The sequence below is a fragment of the Eptatretus burgeri genome, unplaced genomic scaffold (genome assembly GCF_056783735.1).
Source record: "Eptatretus burgeri isolate ZD-2024b unplaced genomic scaffold, Ebu_testis_v1 Ebu_testis_scaffold_40, whole genome shotgun sequence".
Classification (NCBI taxonomy): Eukaryota; Metazoa; Chordata; class Myxini; order Myxiniformes; family Myxinidae; genus Eptatretus; species Eptatretus burgeri.
The window spans coordinates 70321-89920 of NW_028221990.1; the positions used below are offsets into that span (position 1 = coordinate 70321).

Sequence of the window (19600 nt, forward strand, 5' to 3'; positions counted from 1 at the left end):
GAACACATCTGCAATCAATTGCGAATTTTGTTTTTGACCGAACTCACAGAGATGTTGATGATGATGGCACAATCCTTGTGCTGAACGCAACGTTGAAGGAGACAGCAAGAAGGAACGAATCTTGTGGGATGTTGCTCCTGAAGGATGGCCCTTTTGCTGCTTGCCATAGCAAGTTCGACCCACGCGTTTTCTTGGAGGACTGCGTGTTTGAATATGTTGTCCGTGATATGGTGAAGGAAGCGCTGTGTGAAGCTTTGGAGTCATACTTTGTCACCTGCTCAGCTGATGGAGTGCAAATGCAAACATGGAGGAAACCAGATCTTTGTCGTAAGATGGCATTAACTTTTTGGGATTGTCATTTTGTTTTCACAAATAACAACAGCAAATATAGCATGTGTGTGTAATTGATTTATTATTATAATTCTAATGACAGACGTTTTTATGACCAGGATTTCCTTTTCTTATCTCTCAGCTCTACAATGCCCATCAAATAGCTCTTACACAATGTGCGTTCCCGACACTGTTGCAACTTGTTCCAACTCTGAAATGAAAGAATTACAACAGAACACTTGCGTTGAGGGCTGTGAATGTGATGCTGGCCTTGTTTGGGATGTGGATCATTGTATCACGGAAGTGGAATGTGGATGTATGCAGGACAACAGTTATTACAATGTGAGTATCGGGACAAATGAATAAAAACCCTCCACTGGAGAGTCACACAACAATGAATCGTGAATGTTTTGTTTTTGCGATCATGTTGTTTGCAACTTTGGATTGTCATGAAATTGTATCGGCAAGGATGACACTGAGGATTTCTCCACAGTTCAATGAGTCCTTCATTACTGAGGGTTGCAGTCAACAGTGCACCTGCCAAACCGGTGGAAATATCAGCTGTGTATCTTTCACGTGTGACTTGAACGTCAATCACTGCAAAGTGAAAGAAGATGGAATCTTGGGCTGTGTTCCAATAGGTAAGATTTAAGCAAAGGGAAGTGGCATCTGCTTTGAGAGGAAACATTTCTTTTCACTTTTTCTTCCATCCTCTCCCTGAGCAGAAACAATCCTCTCCTCTTGCAAATAATTTAATTTGTTTGTATAATATATGTGAAAGTAAAACTCAATCATGATGGCAATTGTTGGAAATGTAAAACATTCCTCATGGACTCGGATTTTCTTCTCTCTTTCAACGATTGAATTGAAAGTTTCTTCATTGAATGGAATATCTTGCTCGAATTCATGAACTGGTTGTCAGTAATCAACTCTAAGGTTTGTCTTTATTATACGTATTTCCTTCATGGTGACGTTTTCATTGTTGATGTTCAAACAAATGTCTGCAGCTTCTCACTATTTTCACATATCATTGTGTTGCTTTGGTCTGTTGCAAATGATGGAAGATATTTTCGTCTTTTGTTTCAATCACAATTCTCAAGGGACTGCGTTTTCACCAGAACTCATATGTGATCCACAATGCTTGCTTGCATCATGCTTTTCATCATTTGAATATGTTTGTGTGTTTGTGAAACAAAACCCTCTTGTGACTATTCCTGACATTTTGCTCGCTTTCTTTGGAAAAAAATTGCAGCAAGTGAGGTTAGCGCGTCGCTTCGATTGAAGTTGTGGTAAAATTTGCCTGCACTTAAAAATATTTACCAGATCCTTTAAGCTTCTTTGTCCCAATTGTGGAGGAATAGAGGGAATGCAGATCAACTGTAAAGCACATCAAATTCCACTGCCCGACTTAACACTACTTAACACAAACAAAGGGGTGAGGTGTAAGATCACATCACAAAAGTGAGAATAATATAATAAGTAAAGAGATGCAACATTGCTGTGCTGTTTGTTGTTCACCTGGTTGTGTGTAACTTATATTTTGCCATTTGCTTACTCCATTTTTTTTATTGCCTTTCTTCTTCATGTGAAAGTTTTTTCATGTCATGTTTTACACATCATGTGTGCATAAGGTCCTCCGTGAGAGTCAACAACAATGGGTTCATGACTATTTACCCCATTTTTCAGGTGGTTGTTCAAATGTTGGCATTCCTCCATTTGGCTCTGTCCATGGTGTCAGCTTCCTGGAGACCCAAACATTCTGTATCTTTCTCGACTTTTTCAATCCATGTGTTTTTTGGATGTTCTGTCGATTTTCTTCCTTTAATCACGATCATTACTCCTTTCTTTGTAATCTCATCTTCTCACATTCATTGCACATGACCACAACAGTTGCATCATCCATTCTGAAGCTCTTCTTCATCAGCATTGATATTTAATCTCTTCCTCATTTCTGAGCTGTTCTTTCTTTCAGAGACAATCCATTTGTCCATCGTATTATTGTAATTTCTGCCCTTTCCATTAGTTTTGCCATCTTTCATCTGCATTGCCCATGTTTCTCCTCCACGCATCAATCTTTTCCACAAAACTCTCAACAATGGAAATCCTGACAGAGCAGTGTGATGCAGCCTTTATTAACTCAAACCTTTGCAGAGAATGGAATTTTTGTGTGCTTCATCCTCCCACATAATTTTCACCATTTATTCTCGTCTGATGTTATCTCCATTTCATGACTAATTTACAGACGGATAGCCGGATGGACAACCTGAAAACATAACGCCTCCGGCTTTCAGCGAGGGAGGCATAAAAATGCATTTTACAAATTTCACGTTTCACCTGCAATTATTCGTGCAGTTCCTCATGAGCTGTAATCATGAGTGAACTGGCAATAACAGGGAATCTTCTGTACTTTCTTTGCAATATCACAAGGAATTTTGTGAGCAAAAATATTTCATGAAGTTCTAAACTTCACTTTTAATATTGCACAGATTTGGAAATCGATCATCAAAATATGATTTAACCAAAAACAGTGCTCTTGATATAAAATATAATCAGTGTTTCAGAGCATTAACAGAACGATTGCATTTACTGAATCCAAAATAATGTTCTTCATGGTGTACATGGTGTCAATTCGTTCAGGAAATTTGTTTTCATTTGGTGGAGTTTCACTGGACTCACATTTGTTTCTTCTTGTTGAACATTTAGTGACAACAACATCACCTATCCTTTCCACGAAACTCTCAACAATCCCAACTCCGACACTCCCAACAACAATCCCAACTCCGACACCCTCAACAATCCCAACTCCGACACTCTCAACAACAATCCCCATGTCCTCCATGACCACTCCAACGGTCATTACGAGAGGTAAAGGAACCTGCATTTGTCTTGTTCTGTTGAGATTTTTTTGTCGGTTCAAACTGGCATCTTAAAGCCGAAACATTGAATGATCATGATCCACTTTTATAAATCTGATTTGATGATGACTGGATTAATGTTCACATATTGACATTTTTAGTGATAACAGAGCGAGAGAGCAATTTAATTTGCTTTTGTAACATTAGCGTATCTTAATTAATTATGTGTTCTGAACAGTATTCTGGCTTTGGAATTGATAATAGAAAGAATCCGAGCAACAACAGCAAGGAAATTTACGAGATATAATTTTGTTTTCTCTTCGTGCAACTCGTGCACCGCCTCCTGAAGGGAGTGGCAGAACCGGTCATTGTATTATCCTCTCTGGGACATATATATGTATATGTGGATTACATGAGATCGAGGATTTGTTCAATTCGTCTGCGGAGGGGGGGGGGGGGTGTGTGCAATAAAATAATGACTGTTTTTACACACATTTTTTTTTTTTGGCTTTTTCTTTTGGCTTTTTCTTGAGGAAATACTTCATGGCCAGATGCCCTTCCTGACGCCAACCCTGGTCGCCTTTTACGACACTCAGGGATATGGTACACCTATTCTTACTGGGGCATACACCAGGACCAGTACACTGGTACTCATTTTGCCGAACTCGAAGGATGGCAGGCTGAGTCAACCCCCTGGTGTTAATTCAGCAGCCAACGGAGCTTAAACTCAGAACCCTAGAATCCCAAGCCACCACCCGAACCACTAAGCCAGCACCAGGCTTGGGGTGGGGGGAGGTGCAATGAGAAGCACATAATGCCTCAAGTTCATCAGGTTTCCTCCTTTTCAGTTTCATGTGAAACAACAGTTTCGACTTTTTCGAAAGCTTATCAGATGTGGTTGTGGTTTCATGTTTTTTTGGCCTCCAGGAGGGGTGTCACACAAAATGCCATGAAAATCTATTTATACACGTCATCACAGCATTTGTCCAATGGCTAAACACCCCTTGGGAAACGGGGATATTATTCCTTTTAATATTGTATTGTAATAGCATCGATATGATGCGAATGTCATTGTTGTTATTCCTTTTGTGATTGGAAGCGGCCTTGAAAATACTCCATGAAGAGCACTCCGTCTGGCTTCGTTCGGATTTAGCCCTCCACAGAAAAAACACTCTTGAAGGGGAACATTTAGACGCTGCAACTGCCGTCGTGGAACCATTCGTCCTCCCACCAAGAACGTTTGTGTGTGAAAAGTAACGACCGAATGTATCCCAGTCAGGCAGACAGACAAACGGGCACAAAATTTTGCATTTTTGATTTGATAACATTTCAAGCCACAGATCTTTCCAAGCAGGTGAAAGCTTTCAACTGTTTTTCTTTGAACGGTTCTTGGCAGTTTTTCCATTCTGTTCTTCTCATTGATGATCATCTATTACAAAATTAAACTTCGATGGTTTTTACATCACAGAGTTTGTATTGCAGTGCAAAGATTGCTAATTCGGTTTGTTACAAGAGAAGGCAGATAATGCAAGTCAACTGGTTGATTAATTTCCAATAATTGATTCCCTTTTGAACGTAGAATGCACGGGATGGGGAGATCCTCACTACACCAGCTTTGATGGAAAGAAATTTAATTTCCAAGGAACCTCCACATATGTAATGCTACAGGTAAGGTGAAGTGAGCTTGTTCAAAGAAGAGTGCAGATATTTATGATGTAAAATGACAAAGATTTTCATGAAAAACAGCAATATATTTTTGTAAATGCTTGAGAAGTTGATGAATAATTGGTGAAAACCACATCACAGACTAACAATTATAAAAATATGTATCTTTGTTCAGCTTTGCAATGAAACGAATTGGCGGGTGTTGGTAAAGAATGAGCATCGCAATGGGAAGACCAAGGTTTCCTACACCCGGGAAGTGCTCACGCAAGTGTATGGAAAGGAAGTACAGTTTTTCGGAAGCAAGCGGTTCAAGGTATTTTGTTCACAATCACATCAACATAATCAGTTTTACCTTTATTGCATTTGTTCTTTTTTTCTGATTTGTACATTGTTGGTTTGCCCGAAAACTAACTGGATTTAATTTCTTGCAGCTGGATGGGGTTCTTAAAAACATGCCATACAAATTCTCCAATGGATCAGACTCATTCCATGTGCTCCATTGGGGTCGCTACCGTTACCTGATTACTGACTTTGGCCTTGAGGTGTTGTACGACGGTCATCATAACGTGCGAGTGCGTCTACCAAACACCTTCTCTGAGAAGGTCTGCGGCCTCTGTGGAAACATGGACAGCCAGACCAGTAACGACTTCAGAATGAAGAATGGCACGTTGACGGACAATGCGGCACATTTTGGGAACAGCTGGAAGATTGGTGATGAAAACAATGAGTATGTTGGTCTCCATTGCCTTTTTACTTTCATTAAATAAATACCTCACGACATCTTGTTTGCCATTTGTCGTGTGTTGCACTTTTTGATTGATATTATTTCATGAAGATCAAAAAACCTCAAATGAACACATCTGCAATCAATTGCGAATTTTGTTTTTGACCGAACTCACAGAGATGTTGATGATGATGGCACAATCCTTGTGCTGAACGCAACGTTGAAGGAGACAGCAAGAAGGAACGAATCTTGTGGGATGTTGCTCCTGAAGGATGGCCCTTTTGCTGCTTGCCATAGCAAGTTCGACCCACGCGTTTTCTTGGAGGACTGCGTGTTTGAATATGTTGTCCGTGATATGGTGAAGGAAGCGCTGTGTGAAGCTTTGGAGTCATACTTTGTCACCTGCTCAGCTGATGGAGTGCAAATGCAAACATGGAGGAAACCAGATCTTTGTCGTAAGATGGCATTAACTTTTTGGGATTGTCATTTTGTTTTCACAAATAACAACAGCAAATATAGCATGTGTGTGTTATTGATTAATTATTATAATTCTAATGACAGACGTTTTTATGACCAGGATTTCCTTTTCTTATCTCTCAGCTCTACAATGCCCATCAAATAGCTCTTACACAATGTGCGTTCCCGACACTGTTGCAACTTGTTCCAACTCTGAAATGAAAGAATTACAACAGAACACTTGCGTTGAGGGCTGTGAATGTGATGCTGGCCTTGTTTGGGATGTGGATCATTGTATCACGGAAGTGGAATGTGGATGTATGCAGGACAACAGTTATTACAATGTGAGTATCGGGACAAATGAATAAAAACCCTCCACTGGAGAGTCACACAACAATGAATCGTGAATGTTTTGTTTTTGCGATCATGTTGTTTGCAACTTTGGATTGTCATGAAATTGTATCGGCAAGGATGACACTGAGGATTTCTCCACAGTTCAATGAGTCCTTCATTACTGAGGGTTGCAGTCAACAGTGCACCTGCCAAACCGGTGGAAATATCAGCTGTGTATCTTTCACGTGTGACTTGAACGTCAATCACTGCAAAGTGAAAGAAGATGGAATCTTGGGCTGTGTTCCAATAGGTAAGATTTAAGCAAAGGGAAGTGGCATCTGCTTTGAGAGGAAACATTTCTTTTCACTTTTTCTTCCATCCTCTCCCTGAGCAGAAACAATCCTCTCCTCTTGCAAATAATTTAATTTGTTTGTATAATATATGTGAAAGTAAAACTCAATCATGATGGCAATTGTTGGAAATGTAAAACATTCCTCATGGACTCGGATTTTCTTCTCTCTTTCAACGATTGAATTGAAAGTTTCTTCATTGAATGGAATATCTTGCTCGAATTCATGAACTGGTTGTCAGTAATCAACTCTAAGGTTTGTCTTTATTATACGTATTTCCTTCATGGTGACGTTTTCATTGTTGATGTTCAAACAAATGTCTGCAGCTTCTCACTATTTTCACATATCATTGTGTTGCTTTGGTCTGTTGCAAATGATGGAAGATATTTTCGTCTTTTTGTTTCAATCACAATTCTCAAGGGACTGCGTTTTCACCAGAACTCATATGTGATCCACAATGCTTGCTTGCATCATGCTTTTCATCATTTGAATATGTTTGTGTGTTTGTGAAACAAAACCCTCTTGTGACTATTCCTGACATTTTGCTCGCTTTCTTTGGAAAAAGATTGCAGCAAGTGAGGTTAGCGCGTCGCTTCGATTGAAGTTGTGGGAAAATTTGCCTGCACTTAAAAATATTTACCAGATCCTTTAAGCTTCTTTGTCCCAATTGTGGAGGAATAGAGGGAATGCAGATCAACTGTAAAGCACATCAAATTCCACTGCCCGACTTAACACTACTTAACACAAACAAAGGGGTGAGGTGTAAGATCACATCACAAAAGTGAGAATAATATAATAAGTAAAGAGGTGCAACATTGCTGTGCTGTTTGTTGTTCACGTGGTTGTGTGTAACTTATATTTTGCCATTTGCTTATTCCATTTTTTTATTGCCTTTCTTCTTCATGTGAAAGTTTTTTTTTCATGTCATGTTTTACACATCATGTGTGCATAAGGTCCTCCGTGAGAGTCAACAACAATGGGTTCATGACTATTTACCCCATTTTTCAGGTGGTTGTTCAAATGTTGGCATTCCTCCATTTGGCTCTGTCCATGGTGTCAGCTTCCTGGAGACCCAAACATTCTGTATCTTTCTCGACTTTTTCAATCCATGTGTTTTTTGGATGTTCTGTCGATTTTCTTCCTTTAATCACGATCATTACTCCTTTCTTTGTAATCTCATCTTCTCACATTCATTGCACATGACCACAACAGTTGCATCATCCATTCTGAAGCTCTTCTTCATCAGCATTGATATTTAATCTCTTCATCATTTCTGAGCTGTTCTTTCTTTCAGAGACAATCCATTTGTCCATCGTATTATTGTAATTTCTGCCCTTTCCATTAGTTTTGCCATCTTTCATCTGCATTGCCCATGTTTCTCCTCCACGCATCAATCTTTTCCACAAAACTCTCAACAATGGAAATCCTGACAGAGCAGTGTGATGCAGCCTTTATTAACTCAAACCTTTGCAGAGAATGGAATTTTTGTGTGCTTCATCCTCCCACATAATTTTCACCATTTATTCTCGTCTGATGTTATCTCCATTTCATGACTAATTTACAGACGGATAGCCGGATGGACAACCTGAAAACATAACGCCTCCGGCTTTCAGCGAGGGAGGCATAAAAATGCATTTTACAAATTTCACGTTTCACCTTCTGCAATTATTCGTGCAGTTCCTCATGAGCTGTAATCATGAGTGAACTGGCAATAACAGGGAATCTTCTGTACTTTCTTTGCAATATCACAAGGAATTTTGTGAGCAAAAATATTTCATGAAGTTCTAAACTTCACTTTTAATATTGCGCAGATTTGGAAATTGATCATCAAAATATGATTTAACCAAAAACAGTGCTCTTGATATAAAATATAATCAGTGTTTCAGAGCATTAACAGAACGATTGCATTTACTGAATCCAAAATAATGTTCTTCATGGTGTACATGGTGTCAATTCGTTCAGGAAATTTGTTTTCATTTGGTGGAGTTTCACTGGACTCACATTTGTTTCTTCTTGTTGAACATTTAGTGACAACAACATCACCTATCCTTTCCACGAAACTCTCAACAATCCCAACTCCGACACTCCCAACAACAATCCCAACTCCGACACCCTCAACAATCCCAACTCCGACACTCTCAACAACAATCCCCATGTCCTCCATGATCACTCCAACGGTCATTACGAGAGGTAAAGGAACCTGCATTTGTCTTGTTCTGTTGAGATTTTTTTGTCGGTTCAAACTGGCATCTTAAAGCCGAAACATTGAATGATCATGATCCACTTTTATAAATCTGATTTGATGATGACTGGATTAATGTTCACATATTGACATTTTTAGTGATAACAGAGCGAGAGAGCAATTTAATTTGCTTTTGTAACATTAGCGTATCTTAATTAATTATGTGTTCTGAACAGTATTCTGGCTTTGGAATTGATAATAGAAAGAATCCGAGCAACAACAGCAAGGAAATTTACGAGATATAATTTTGTTTTCTCTTCGTGCAACTCGTGCACCGCCTCCTGAAGGGAGTGGCAGAACCGGTCATTGTATTATCCTCTCTGGGACATATATATGTATATGTGGATTACATGAGATCGAGGATTTGTTCAATTCGTCTGCGGAGGGGGTGGGGGGGTGTGCAATAAAATAATGACTGTTTTTACACACATTTTTTTTTTTGGCTTTTTCTTTTGGCTTTTTCTTGAGGAAATACTTCATGGCCAGATGCCCTTCCTGACGCCAACCCTGGTCGCCTTTTACGACACTCAGGGATATGGTACACCTATTCTTACTGGGGCATACACCAGGACCAGTACACTGGTACTCATTTTGCCGAACTCGAAGGATGGCAGGCTGAGTCAACCCCCTGGTGTTAATTCAGCAGCCAACGGAGCTTAAACTCAGAACCCTAGAATCCCAAGCCACCACCCGAACCACTAAGCCAGCACCAGGCTTGGGGTGGGGGGAGGTGCAATGAGAAGCACATAATGCCTCAAGTTCATCAGGTTTCCTCCTTTTCAGTTTCATGTGAAACAACAGTTTCGACTTTTTCGAAAGCTTATCAGATGTGGTTGTGGTTTCATGTTTTTTGGCCTCCAGGAGGGGTGTCACACAAAATGCCATGAAAATCTATTTATACACGTCATCACAGCATTTGTCCAATGGCTAAACACCCCTTGGGAAACGGGGATATTATTCCTTTTAATATTGTATTGTAATAGCATCGATATGATGCGAATGTCATTGTTGTTATTCCTTTTGTGATTGGAAGCGGCCTTGAAAATACTCCATGAAGAGCACTCCGTCTGGCTTCGTTCGGATTTAGCCCTCCACAGAAAAAAACACTCTTGAAGGGGAACATTTAGACGCTGCAACTGCCGTCGTGGAACCATTCGTCCTCCCACCAAGAACGTTTGTGTGTGAAAAGTAACGACCGAATGTATCCCAGTCAGGCAGACAGACAAACGGGCACAAAATTTTGCATTTTTGATTTGATAACATTTCAAGCCACAGATCTTTCCAAGCAGGTGAAAGCTTTCAACTGTTTTTCTTTGAACGGTTCTTGGCAGTTTTTCCATTCTGTTCTTCTCATTGATGATCATCTATTACAAAATTAAACTTCGATGGTTTTTACATCACAGAGTTTGTATTGCAGTGCAAAGATTGCTAATTCGGTTTGTTACAAGAGAAGGCAGATAATGCAAGTCAACTGGTTGATTAATTTCCAATAATTGATTCCCTTTTGAACGTAGAATGCACGGGATGGGGAGATCCTCACTACACCAGCTTTGATGGAAAGAAATTTAATTTCCAAGGAACCTCCACATATGTAATGCTACAGGTAAGGTGAAGTGAGCTTGTTCAAAGAAGAGTGCAGATATTTATGATGTAAAATGACAAAGATTTTCATGAAAAACAGCAATATATTTTTGTAAATGCTTGAGAAGTTGATGAATAATTGGTGAAAACCACATCACAGACTAACAATTATAAAAATATGTATCTTTGTTCAGCTTTGCAATGAAACGAATTGGCGGGTGTTGGTAAAGAATGAGCATCGCAATGGGAAGACCAAGGTTTCCTACACCCGGGAAGTGCTCACGCAAGTGTATGGAAAGGAAGTACAGTTTTTCGGAAGCAAGCGGTTCAAGGTATTTTGTTCACAATCACATCAACATAATCAGTTTTACCTTTATTGCATTTGTTCTTTTTTCTGATTTGTACATTGTTGGTTTGCCCGAAAACTAACTGGATTTAATTTCTTGCAGCTGGATGGGGTTCTTAAAAACATGCCATACAAATTCTCCAATGGATCAGACTCATTCCATGTGCTCCATTGGGGTCGCTACCGTTACCTGATTACTGACTTTGGCCTTGAGGTGTTGTACGACGGTCATCATTATGTGCGAGTGCGTCTACCAAACACCTTCTCTGAGAAGGTCTGCGGCCTCTGTGGAAACATGGACAGCCAGACCAGTAACGACTTCAGAATGAAGAATGGCACGTTGACGGACAATGCGGCACATTTTGGGAACAGCTGGAAGATTGGTGATGAAAACAATGAGTATGTTGGTCTCCATTGCCTTTTTACTTTCATTAAATAAATACCTCACGACATCTTGTTTGCCATTTGTCGTGTGTTGCACTTTTTGATTGATATTATTTCATGAAGATCAAAAAACCTCAAATGAACACATCTGCAATCAATTGCGAATTTTGTTTTTGACCGAACTCACAGAGATGTTGATGATGATGGCACAATCCTTGTGCTGAACGCAACGTTGAAGGAGACAGCAAGAAGGAACGAATCTTGTGGGATGTTGCTCCTGAAGGATGGCCCTTTTGCTGCTTGCCATAGCAAGTTCGACCCACGCGTTTTCTTGGAGGACTGCGTGTTTGAATATGTTGTCCGTGATATGGTGAAGGAAGCGCTGTGTGAAGCTTTGGAGTCATACTTTGTCACCTGCTCAGCTGATGGAGTGCAAATGCAAACATGGAGGAAACCAGATCTTTGTCGTAAGATGGCATTAACTTTTGGGATTGTCATTTTGTTTTCACAAATAACAACAGCAAATATAGCATGTGTGTGTTATTGATTAATTATTATAATTCTAATGACAGACGTTTTTATGACCAGGATTTCCTTTTCTTATCTCTCAGCTCTACAATGCCCATCAAATAGCTCTTACACAATGTGCGTTCCCGACACTGTTGCAACTTGTTCCAACTCTGAAATGAAAGAATTACAACAGAACACTTGCGTTGAGGGCTGTGAATGTGATGCTGGCCTTGTTTGGGATGTGGATCATTGTATCACGGAAGTGGAATGTGGATGTATGCAGGACAACAGTTATTACAATGTGAGTATCGGGACAAATGAATAAAAACCCTCCACTGGAGAGTCACACAACAATGAATCGTGAATGTTTTGTTTTTGCGATCATGTTGTTTGCAACTTTGGATTGTCATGAAATTGTATCGGCAAGGATGACACTGAGGATTTCTCCACAGTTCAATGAGTCCTTCATTACTGAGGGTTGCAGTCAACAGTGCACCTGCCAAACCGGTGGAAATATCAGCTGTGTATCTTTCACGTGTGACTTGAACGTCAATCACTGCAAAGTGAAAGAAGATGGAATCTTGGGCTGTGTTCCAATAGGTAAGATTTAAGCAAAGGGAAGTGGCATCTGCTTTGAGAGGAAACATTTCTTTTCACTTTTTCTTCCATCCTCTCCCTGAGCAGAAACAATCCTCTCCTCTTGCAAATAATTTAATTTGTTTGTATAATATATGTGAAAGTAAAACTCAATCATGATGGCAATTGTTGGAAATGTAAAACATTCCTCATGGACTCGGATTTTCTTCTCTCTTTCAACGATTGAATTGAAAGTTTCTTCATTGAATGGAATATCTTGCTCGAATTCATGAACTGGTTGTCAGTAATCAACTCTAAGGTTTGTCTTTATTATACGTATTTCCTTCATGGTGACGTTTTCATTGTTGATGTTCAAACAAATGTCTGCAGCTTCTCACTATTTTCACATATCATTGTGTTGCTTTGGTCTGTTGCAAATGATGGAAGATATTTTCGTCTTTTTGTTTCAATCACAATTCTCAAGGGACTGCGTTTTCACCAGAACTCATATGTGATCCACAATGCTTGCTTGCATCATGCTTTTCATCATTTGAATATGTTTGTGTGTTTGTGAAACAAAACCCTCTTGTGACTATTCCTGACATTTTGCTCGCTTTCTTTGGAAAAAAATTGCAGCAAGTGAGGTTAGCGCGTCGCTTCGATTGAAGTTGTGGTAAAATTTGCCTGCACTTAAAAATATTTACCAGATCCTTTAAGCTTCTTTGTCCCAATTGTGGAGGAATAGAGGGAATGCAGATCAACTGTAAAGCACATCAAATTCCACTGCCCGACTTAACACTACTTAACACAAACAAAGGGGTGAGGTGTAAGATCACATCACAAAAGTGAGAATAATATAATAAGTAAAGAGATGCAACATTGCTGTGCTGTTTGTTGTTCACCTGGTTGTGTGTAACTTATATTTTGCCATTTGCTTACTCCATTTTTTTATTGCCTTTCTTCTTCATGTGAAAGTTTTTTTTTCATGTCATGTTTTACACATCATGTGTGCATAAGGTCCTCCGTGAGAGTCAACAACAATGGGTTCATGACTATTTACCCCATTTTTCAGGTGGTTGTTCAAATGTTGGCATTCCTCCATTTGGCTCTGTCCATGGTGTCAGCTTCCTGGAGACCCAAACATTCTGTATCTTTCTCGACTTTTTCAATCCATGTGTTTTTTGGATGTTCTGTCGATTTTCTTCCTTTAATCACGATCATTACTCCTTTCTTTGTAATCTCATCTTCTCACATTCATTGCACATGACCACAACAGTTGCATCATCCATTCTGAAGCTCTTCTTCATCAGCATTGATATTTAATCTCTTCCTCATTTCTGAGCTGTTCTTTCTTTCAGAGACAATCCATTTGTCCATCGTATTATTGTAATTTCTGCCCTTTCCATTAGTTTTGCCATCTTTCATCTGCATTGCCCATGTTTCTCCTCCACGCATCAATCTTTTCCACAAAACTCTCAACAATGGAAATCCTGACAGAGCAGTGTGATGCAGCCTTTATTAACTCAAACCTTTGCAGAGAATGGAATTTTTGTGTGCTTCATCCTCCCACATAATTTTCACCATTTATTCTCGTCTGATGTTATCTCCATTTCATGACTAATTTACAGACGGATAGCCGGATGGACAACCTGAAAACATAACGCCTCCGGCTTTCAGCGAGGGAGGCATAAAAATGCATTTTACAAATTTCACGTTTCACCTGCAATTATTCGTGCAGTTCCTCATGAGCTGTAATCATGAGTGAACTGGCAATAACAGGGAATCTTCTGTACTTTCTTTGCAATATCACAAGGAATTTTGTGAGCAAAAATATTTCATGAAGTTCTAAACTTCACTTTTAATATTGCACAGATTTGGAAATCCATCATCAAAATATGATTTAACCAAAAACAGTGCTCTTGATATAAAATATAATCAGTGTTTCAGAGCATTAACAGAACGATTGCATTTACTGAATCCAAAATAATGTTCTTCATGGTGTACATGGTGTCAATTCGTTCAGGAAATTTGTTTTCATTTGGTGGAGTTTCACTGGACTCACATTTGTTTCTTCTTGTTGAACATTTAGTGACAACAACATCACCTATCCTTTCCACGAAACTCTCAACAATCCCAACTCCGACACTCCCAACAACAATCCCAACTCCGACACCCTCAACAATCCCAACTCCGACACTCTCAACAACAATCCCCATGTCCTCCATGACCACTCCAACGGTCATTACGAGAGGTAAAGGAACCTGCATTTGTCTTGTTCTGTTGAGATTTTTTTGTCGGTTCAAACTGGCATCTTAAAGCCGAAACATTGAATGATCATGATCCACTTTTATAAATCTGATTTGATGATGACTGGATTAATGTTCACATATTGACATTTTTAGTGATAACAGAGCGAGAGAGCAATTTAATTTGCTTTTGTAACATTAGCGTATCTTAATTAATTATGTGTTCTGAACAGTATTCTGGCTTTGGAATTGATAATAGAAAGAATCCGAGCAACAACAGCAAGGAAATTTACGAGATATAATTTTGTTTTCTCTTCGTGCAACTCGTGCACCGCCTCCTGAAGGGAGTGGCAGAACCGGTCATTGTATTATCCTCTCTGGGACATATATATGTATATGTGGATTACATGAGATCGAGGATTTGTTCAATTCGTCTGCGGAGGGGGGTGGGGGGGGGTGTGTGCAATAAAATAATGACTGTTTTTACACACATTTTTTTTTTTTGGCTTTTTCTTTTGGCTTTTTCTTGAGGAAATACTTCATGGCCAGATGCCCTTCCTGACGCCAACCCTGGTCGCCTTTTACGACACTCAGGGATATGGTACACCTATTCTTACTGGGGCATACACCAGGACCAGTACACTGGTACTCATTTTGCCGAACTCGAAGGATGGCAGGCTGAGTCAACCCCCTGGTGTTAATTCAGCAGCCAACGGAGCTTAAACTCAGAACCCTAGAATCCCAAGCCACCACCCGAACCACTAAGCCAGCACCAGGCTTGGGGTGGGGGGAGGTGCAATGAGAAGCACATAATGCCTCAAGTTCATCAGGTTTCCTCCTTTTCAGTTTCATGTGAAACAACAGTTTCGACTTTTTCGAAAGCTTATCAGATGTGGTTGTGGTTTCATGTTTTTTTGGCCTCCAGGAGGGGTGTCACACAAAATGCCATGAAAATCTATTTATACACGTCATCACAGCATTTGTCCAATGGCTAAACACCCCTTGGGAAACGGGGATATTATTCCTTTTAATATTGTATTGTAATAGCATCGATATGATGCGAATGTCATTGTTGTTATTCCTTTTGTGATTGGAAGCGGCCTTGAAAATACTCCATGAAGAGCACTCCGTCTGGCTTCGTTCGGATTTAGCCCTCCACAGAAAAAACACTCTTGAAGGGGAACATTTAGACGCTGCAACTGCCGTCGTGGAACCATTCGTCCTCCCACCAAGAACGTTTGTGTGTGAAAAGTAACGACCGAATGTATCCCAGTCAGGCAGACAGACAAACGGGCACAAAATTTTGCATTTTTGATTTGATAACATTTCAAGCCACAGATCTTTCCAAGCAGGTGAAAGCTTTCAACTGTTTTTCTTTGAACGGTTCTTGGCAGTTTTTCCATTCTGTTCTTCTCATTGATGATCATCTATTACAAAATTAAACTTCGATGGTTTTTACATCACAGAGTTTGTATTGCAGTGCAAAGATTGCTAATTCGGTTTGTTACAAGAGAAGGCAGATAATGCAAGTCAACTGGTTGATTAATTTCCAATAATTGATTCCCTTTTGAACGTAGAATGCACGGGATGGGGAGATCCTCACTACACCAGCTTTGATGGAAAGAAATTTAATTTCCAAGGAACCTCCACATATGTAATGCTACAGGTAAGGTGAAGTGAGCTTGTTCAAAGAAGAGTGCAGATATTTATGATGTAAAATGACAAAGATTTTCATGAAAAACAGCAATATATTTTTGTAAATGCTTGAGAAGTTGATGAATAATTGGTGAAAACCACATCACAGACTAACAATTATAAAAATATGTATCTTTGTTCAGCTTTGCAATGAAACGAATTGGCGGGTGTTGGTAAAGAATGAGCATCGCAATGGGAAGACCAAGGTTTCCTACACCCGGGAAGTGCTCACGCAAGTGTATGGAAAGGAAGTACAGTTTTTCGGAAGCAAGCGGTTCAAGGTATTTTGTTCACAATCACATCAACATAATCAGTTTTACCTTTATTGCATTTGTTCTTTTTTTCTGATTTGTACATTGTTGGTTTGCCCGAAAACTAACTGGATTTAATTTCTTGCAGCTGGATGGGGTTCTTAAAAACATGCCATACAAATTCTCCAATGGATCAGACTCATTCCATGTGCTCCATTGGGGTCGCTACCGTTACCTGATTACTGACTTTGGCCTCGAGGTGTTGTACGACGGTCATCATTATGTGCGAGTGCGTCTACCAAACACCTTCTCTGAGAAGGTCTGCGGCCTCTGTGGAAACATGGACAGCCAGACCAGTAACGACTTCAGAATGAAGAATGGCACGTTGACGGACAATGCGGCACATTTTGGGAACAGCTGGAAGATTGGTGATGAAAACAATGAGTATGTTGGTCTCCATTGCCTTTTTACTTTCATTAAATAAATACCTCACGACATCTTGTTTGCCATTTGTCGTGTGTTGCACTTTTTGATTGATATTATTTCATGAAGATCACAAAAACCTCAAATGAACACATCTGCAATCAATTGCGAATTTTGTTTTTGACCGAACTCACAGAGATGTTGATGATGATGGCACAATCCTTGTGCTGAACGCAACGTTGAAGGAGACAGCAAGAAGGAACGAATCTTGTGGGATGTTGCTCCTGAAGGATGGCCCTTTTGCTGCTTGCCATAGCAAGTTCGACCCACGCGTTTTCTTGGAGGACTGCGTGTTTGAATATGTTGTCCGTGATATGGTGAAGGAAGCGCTGTGTGAAGCTTTGGAGTCATACTTTGTCACCTGCTCAGCTGATGGAGTGCAAATGCAAACATGGAGGAAACCAGATCTTTGTCGTAAGATGGCATTAACTTTTTGGGATTGTCATTTTGTTTTCACAAATAACAACAGCAAATATAGCATGTGTGTGTTATTGATTAATTATTATAATTCTAATGACAGACGTTTTTATGACCAGGATTTCCTTTTCTTATCTCTCAGCTCTACAATGCCCATCAAATAGCTCTTACACAATGTGCGTTCCCGACACTGTTGCAACTTGTTCCAACTCTGAAATGAAAGAATTACAACAGAGCACTTGCGTTGAGGGCTGTGAATGTGATGCTGGCCTTGTTTGGGATGTGGATCATTGTATCACGGAAGTGGAATGTGGATGTATGCAGGACAACAGTTATTACAATGTGAGTATCGGGACAAATGAATAAAAACCCTCCACTGGAGAGTCACACAACAATGAATCGTGAATGTTTTGTTTTTGCGATCATGTTGTTTGCAACTTTGGATTGTCATGAAATTGTATCGGCAAGGATGACACTGAGGATTTCTCCACAGTTCAATGAGTCCTTCATTACTGAGGGTTGCAGTCAACAGTGCACCTGCCAAACCGGTGGAAATATCAGCTGTGTATCTTTCACGTGTGACTTGAACGTCAATCACTGCAAAGTGAAAGAAGATGGAATCTTGGGCTGTGTTCCAATAGGTAAGATTTAAGCAAAGGGAAGTGGCATCTGCTTTGAGAGGAAACATTTCTTTTCACTTTTTCTTCCATCCTCTCCCTGAGCAGAAACAATCATCTCCTCTTGCAAATAATTTAATTTGTTTGTATAATATATGTGAAAGTAAAACTCAATCATCATGACAATTGTTGGAAATGTAAAACATTCCTCATGGACTCGGATTTTCTTCTCTCTTTCAACGATTGAATTGAAAGTTTCTTCATTGAATGGAATATCTTGCTCGAATTCATGAACTGGTTGTCAGTAATCAACTCTAAGGTTTGTCTTTATTATACGTATTTCCTTCATGGTGACGTTTTCATTGTTGATGTTCAAACAAATGTCTGCAGCTTCTCACTATTTTCATATATCATTGTGTTGCTTTGGTCTGTTGCAAATGATGGAAGATATTTTCGTCTTTTTGTTTCAATCACAATTCTCAAGGGACTGCGTTTTCACCAGAACTCATATGTGATCCACAATGCTTGCTTGCATCATGCTTTTCATCATTTGAATATGTTTGTGTGTTTGTGAAACAAAACCCTCTTGTGACTATTCCTGACATTTTGCTCGCTTTCTTTGGAAAAAGATTGCAGCAAGTGAGGTTAGCGCGTCGCTTCGATTGAAGTTGTGGGAAAATTTGCCTGCACTTAAAAATATTTACCAGATCCTTTAAGCTTCTTTGTCCCAATTGTGGAGGAATAGAGGGAATGCAGATCAACTGTAAAGCACATCAAATTCCACTGCCCGACTTAACACTACTTAACACAAACAAAGGGGTGAGGTGTAAGATCACATCACAAAAGTGAGAATAATATAAAAAGTAAAGAGGTGCAACATTGCTGTGCTGTTTGTTGTTCACGTGGTTGTGTGTAACTTATATTTTGCCATTTGCTTATTCCATTTTTTTATTGCCTTTCTTCTTCATGTGAAAGTTTTTTTTTCATGTCATGTTTTACACATCATGTGTGCATAAGGTCCTCCGTGAGAGTCAACAACAATGGGTTCATGACTATTTACCCCATTTTTCAGGTGGTTGTTCAAATGTTGGCATTCCTCCATTTGGCTCTGTCCATGGTGTCAGCTTCCTGGAGACCCAAACATTCTGTATCTTTCTCGACTTTTTCAATCCATGTGTTTTTTGGATGTTCTGTCGATTTTCTTCCTTTAATCACGATCATTACTCCTTTCTTTGTAATCTCATCTTCTCACATTCATTGCACATGACCACAACAGTTGCATCATCCATTCTGAAGCTCTTCTTCATCAGCATTGATATTTAATCTCTTCCTCATTTCTGAGCTGTTCTTTCTTTCAGAGACAATCCATTTGTCCATCGTATTATTGTAATTTCTGCCCTTTCCATTAGTTTTGCCATCTTTCATCTGCATTGCCCATGTTTCTCCTCCACGCATCAATCTTTTCCACAAAACTCTCAACAATGGAAATCCTGACAGAGCAGTGTGATGCAGCCTTTATTAACTCAAACCTTTGCAGAG

General features: G+C 39.6%; 1 protein-coding gene across 1 annotated transcript in view; it reads left to right on the forward strand.

Annotated features, from left to right (window-relative positions):
• LOC147007715 (IgGFc-binding protein-like) overlaps nt 1-19600 on the forward strand; it is a gene marked incomplete at its 3' end in the record, with an annotated part of 83997 nt that overhangs the window by 9543 nt on the left and 54854 nt on the right. The window contains 24 exon segments of the mRNA XM_085866546.1: nt 50-327; nt 473-672; nt 824-971; nt 3034-3195; nt 4765-4853; nt 5026-5163; nt 5282-5577; nt 5752-6029; nt 6175-6374; nt 6526-6673; nt 8742-8903; nt 10470-10558; nt 10731-10868; nt 10986-11281; nt 11456-11733; nt 11878-12077; nt 12229-12376; nt 14442-14603; nt 16176-16264; nt 16437-16574; nt 16693-16988; nt 17164-17441; nt 17587-17786; nt 17938-18085. Of these exon segments, the coding sequence (XP_085722672.1) occupies nt 50-327; nt 473-672; nt 824-971; nt 3034-3195; nt 4765-4853; nt 5026-5163; nt 5282-5577; nt 5752-6029; nt 6175-6374; nt 6526-6673; nt 8742-8903; nt 10470-10558; nt 10731-10868; nt 10986-11281; nt 11456-11733; nt 11878-12077; nt 12229-12376; nt 14442-14603; nt 16176-16264; nt 16437-16574; nt 16693-16988; nt 17164-17441; nt 17587-17786; nt 17938-18085 (4559 nt within the window).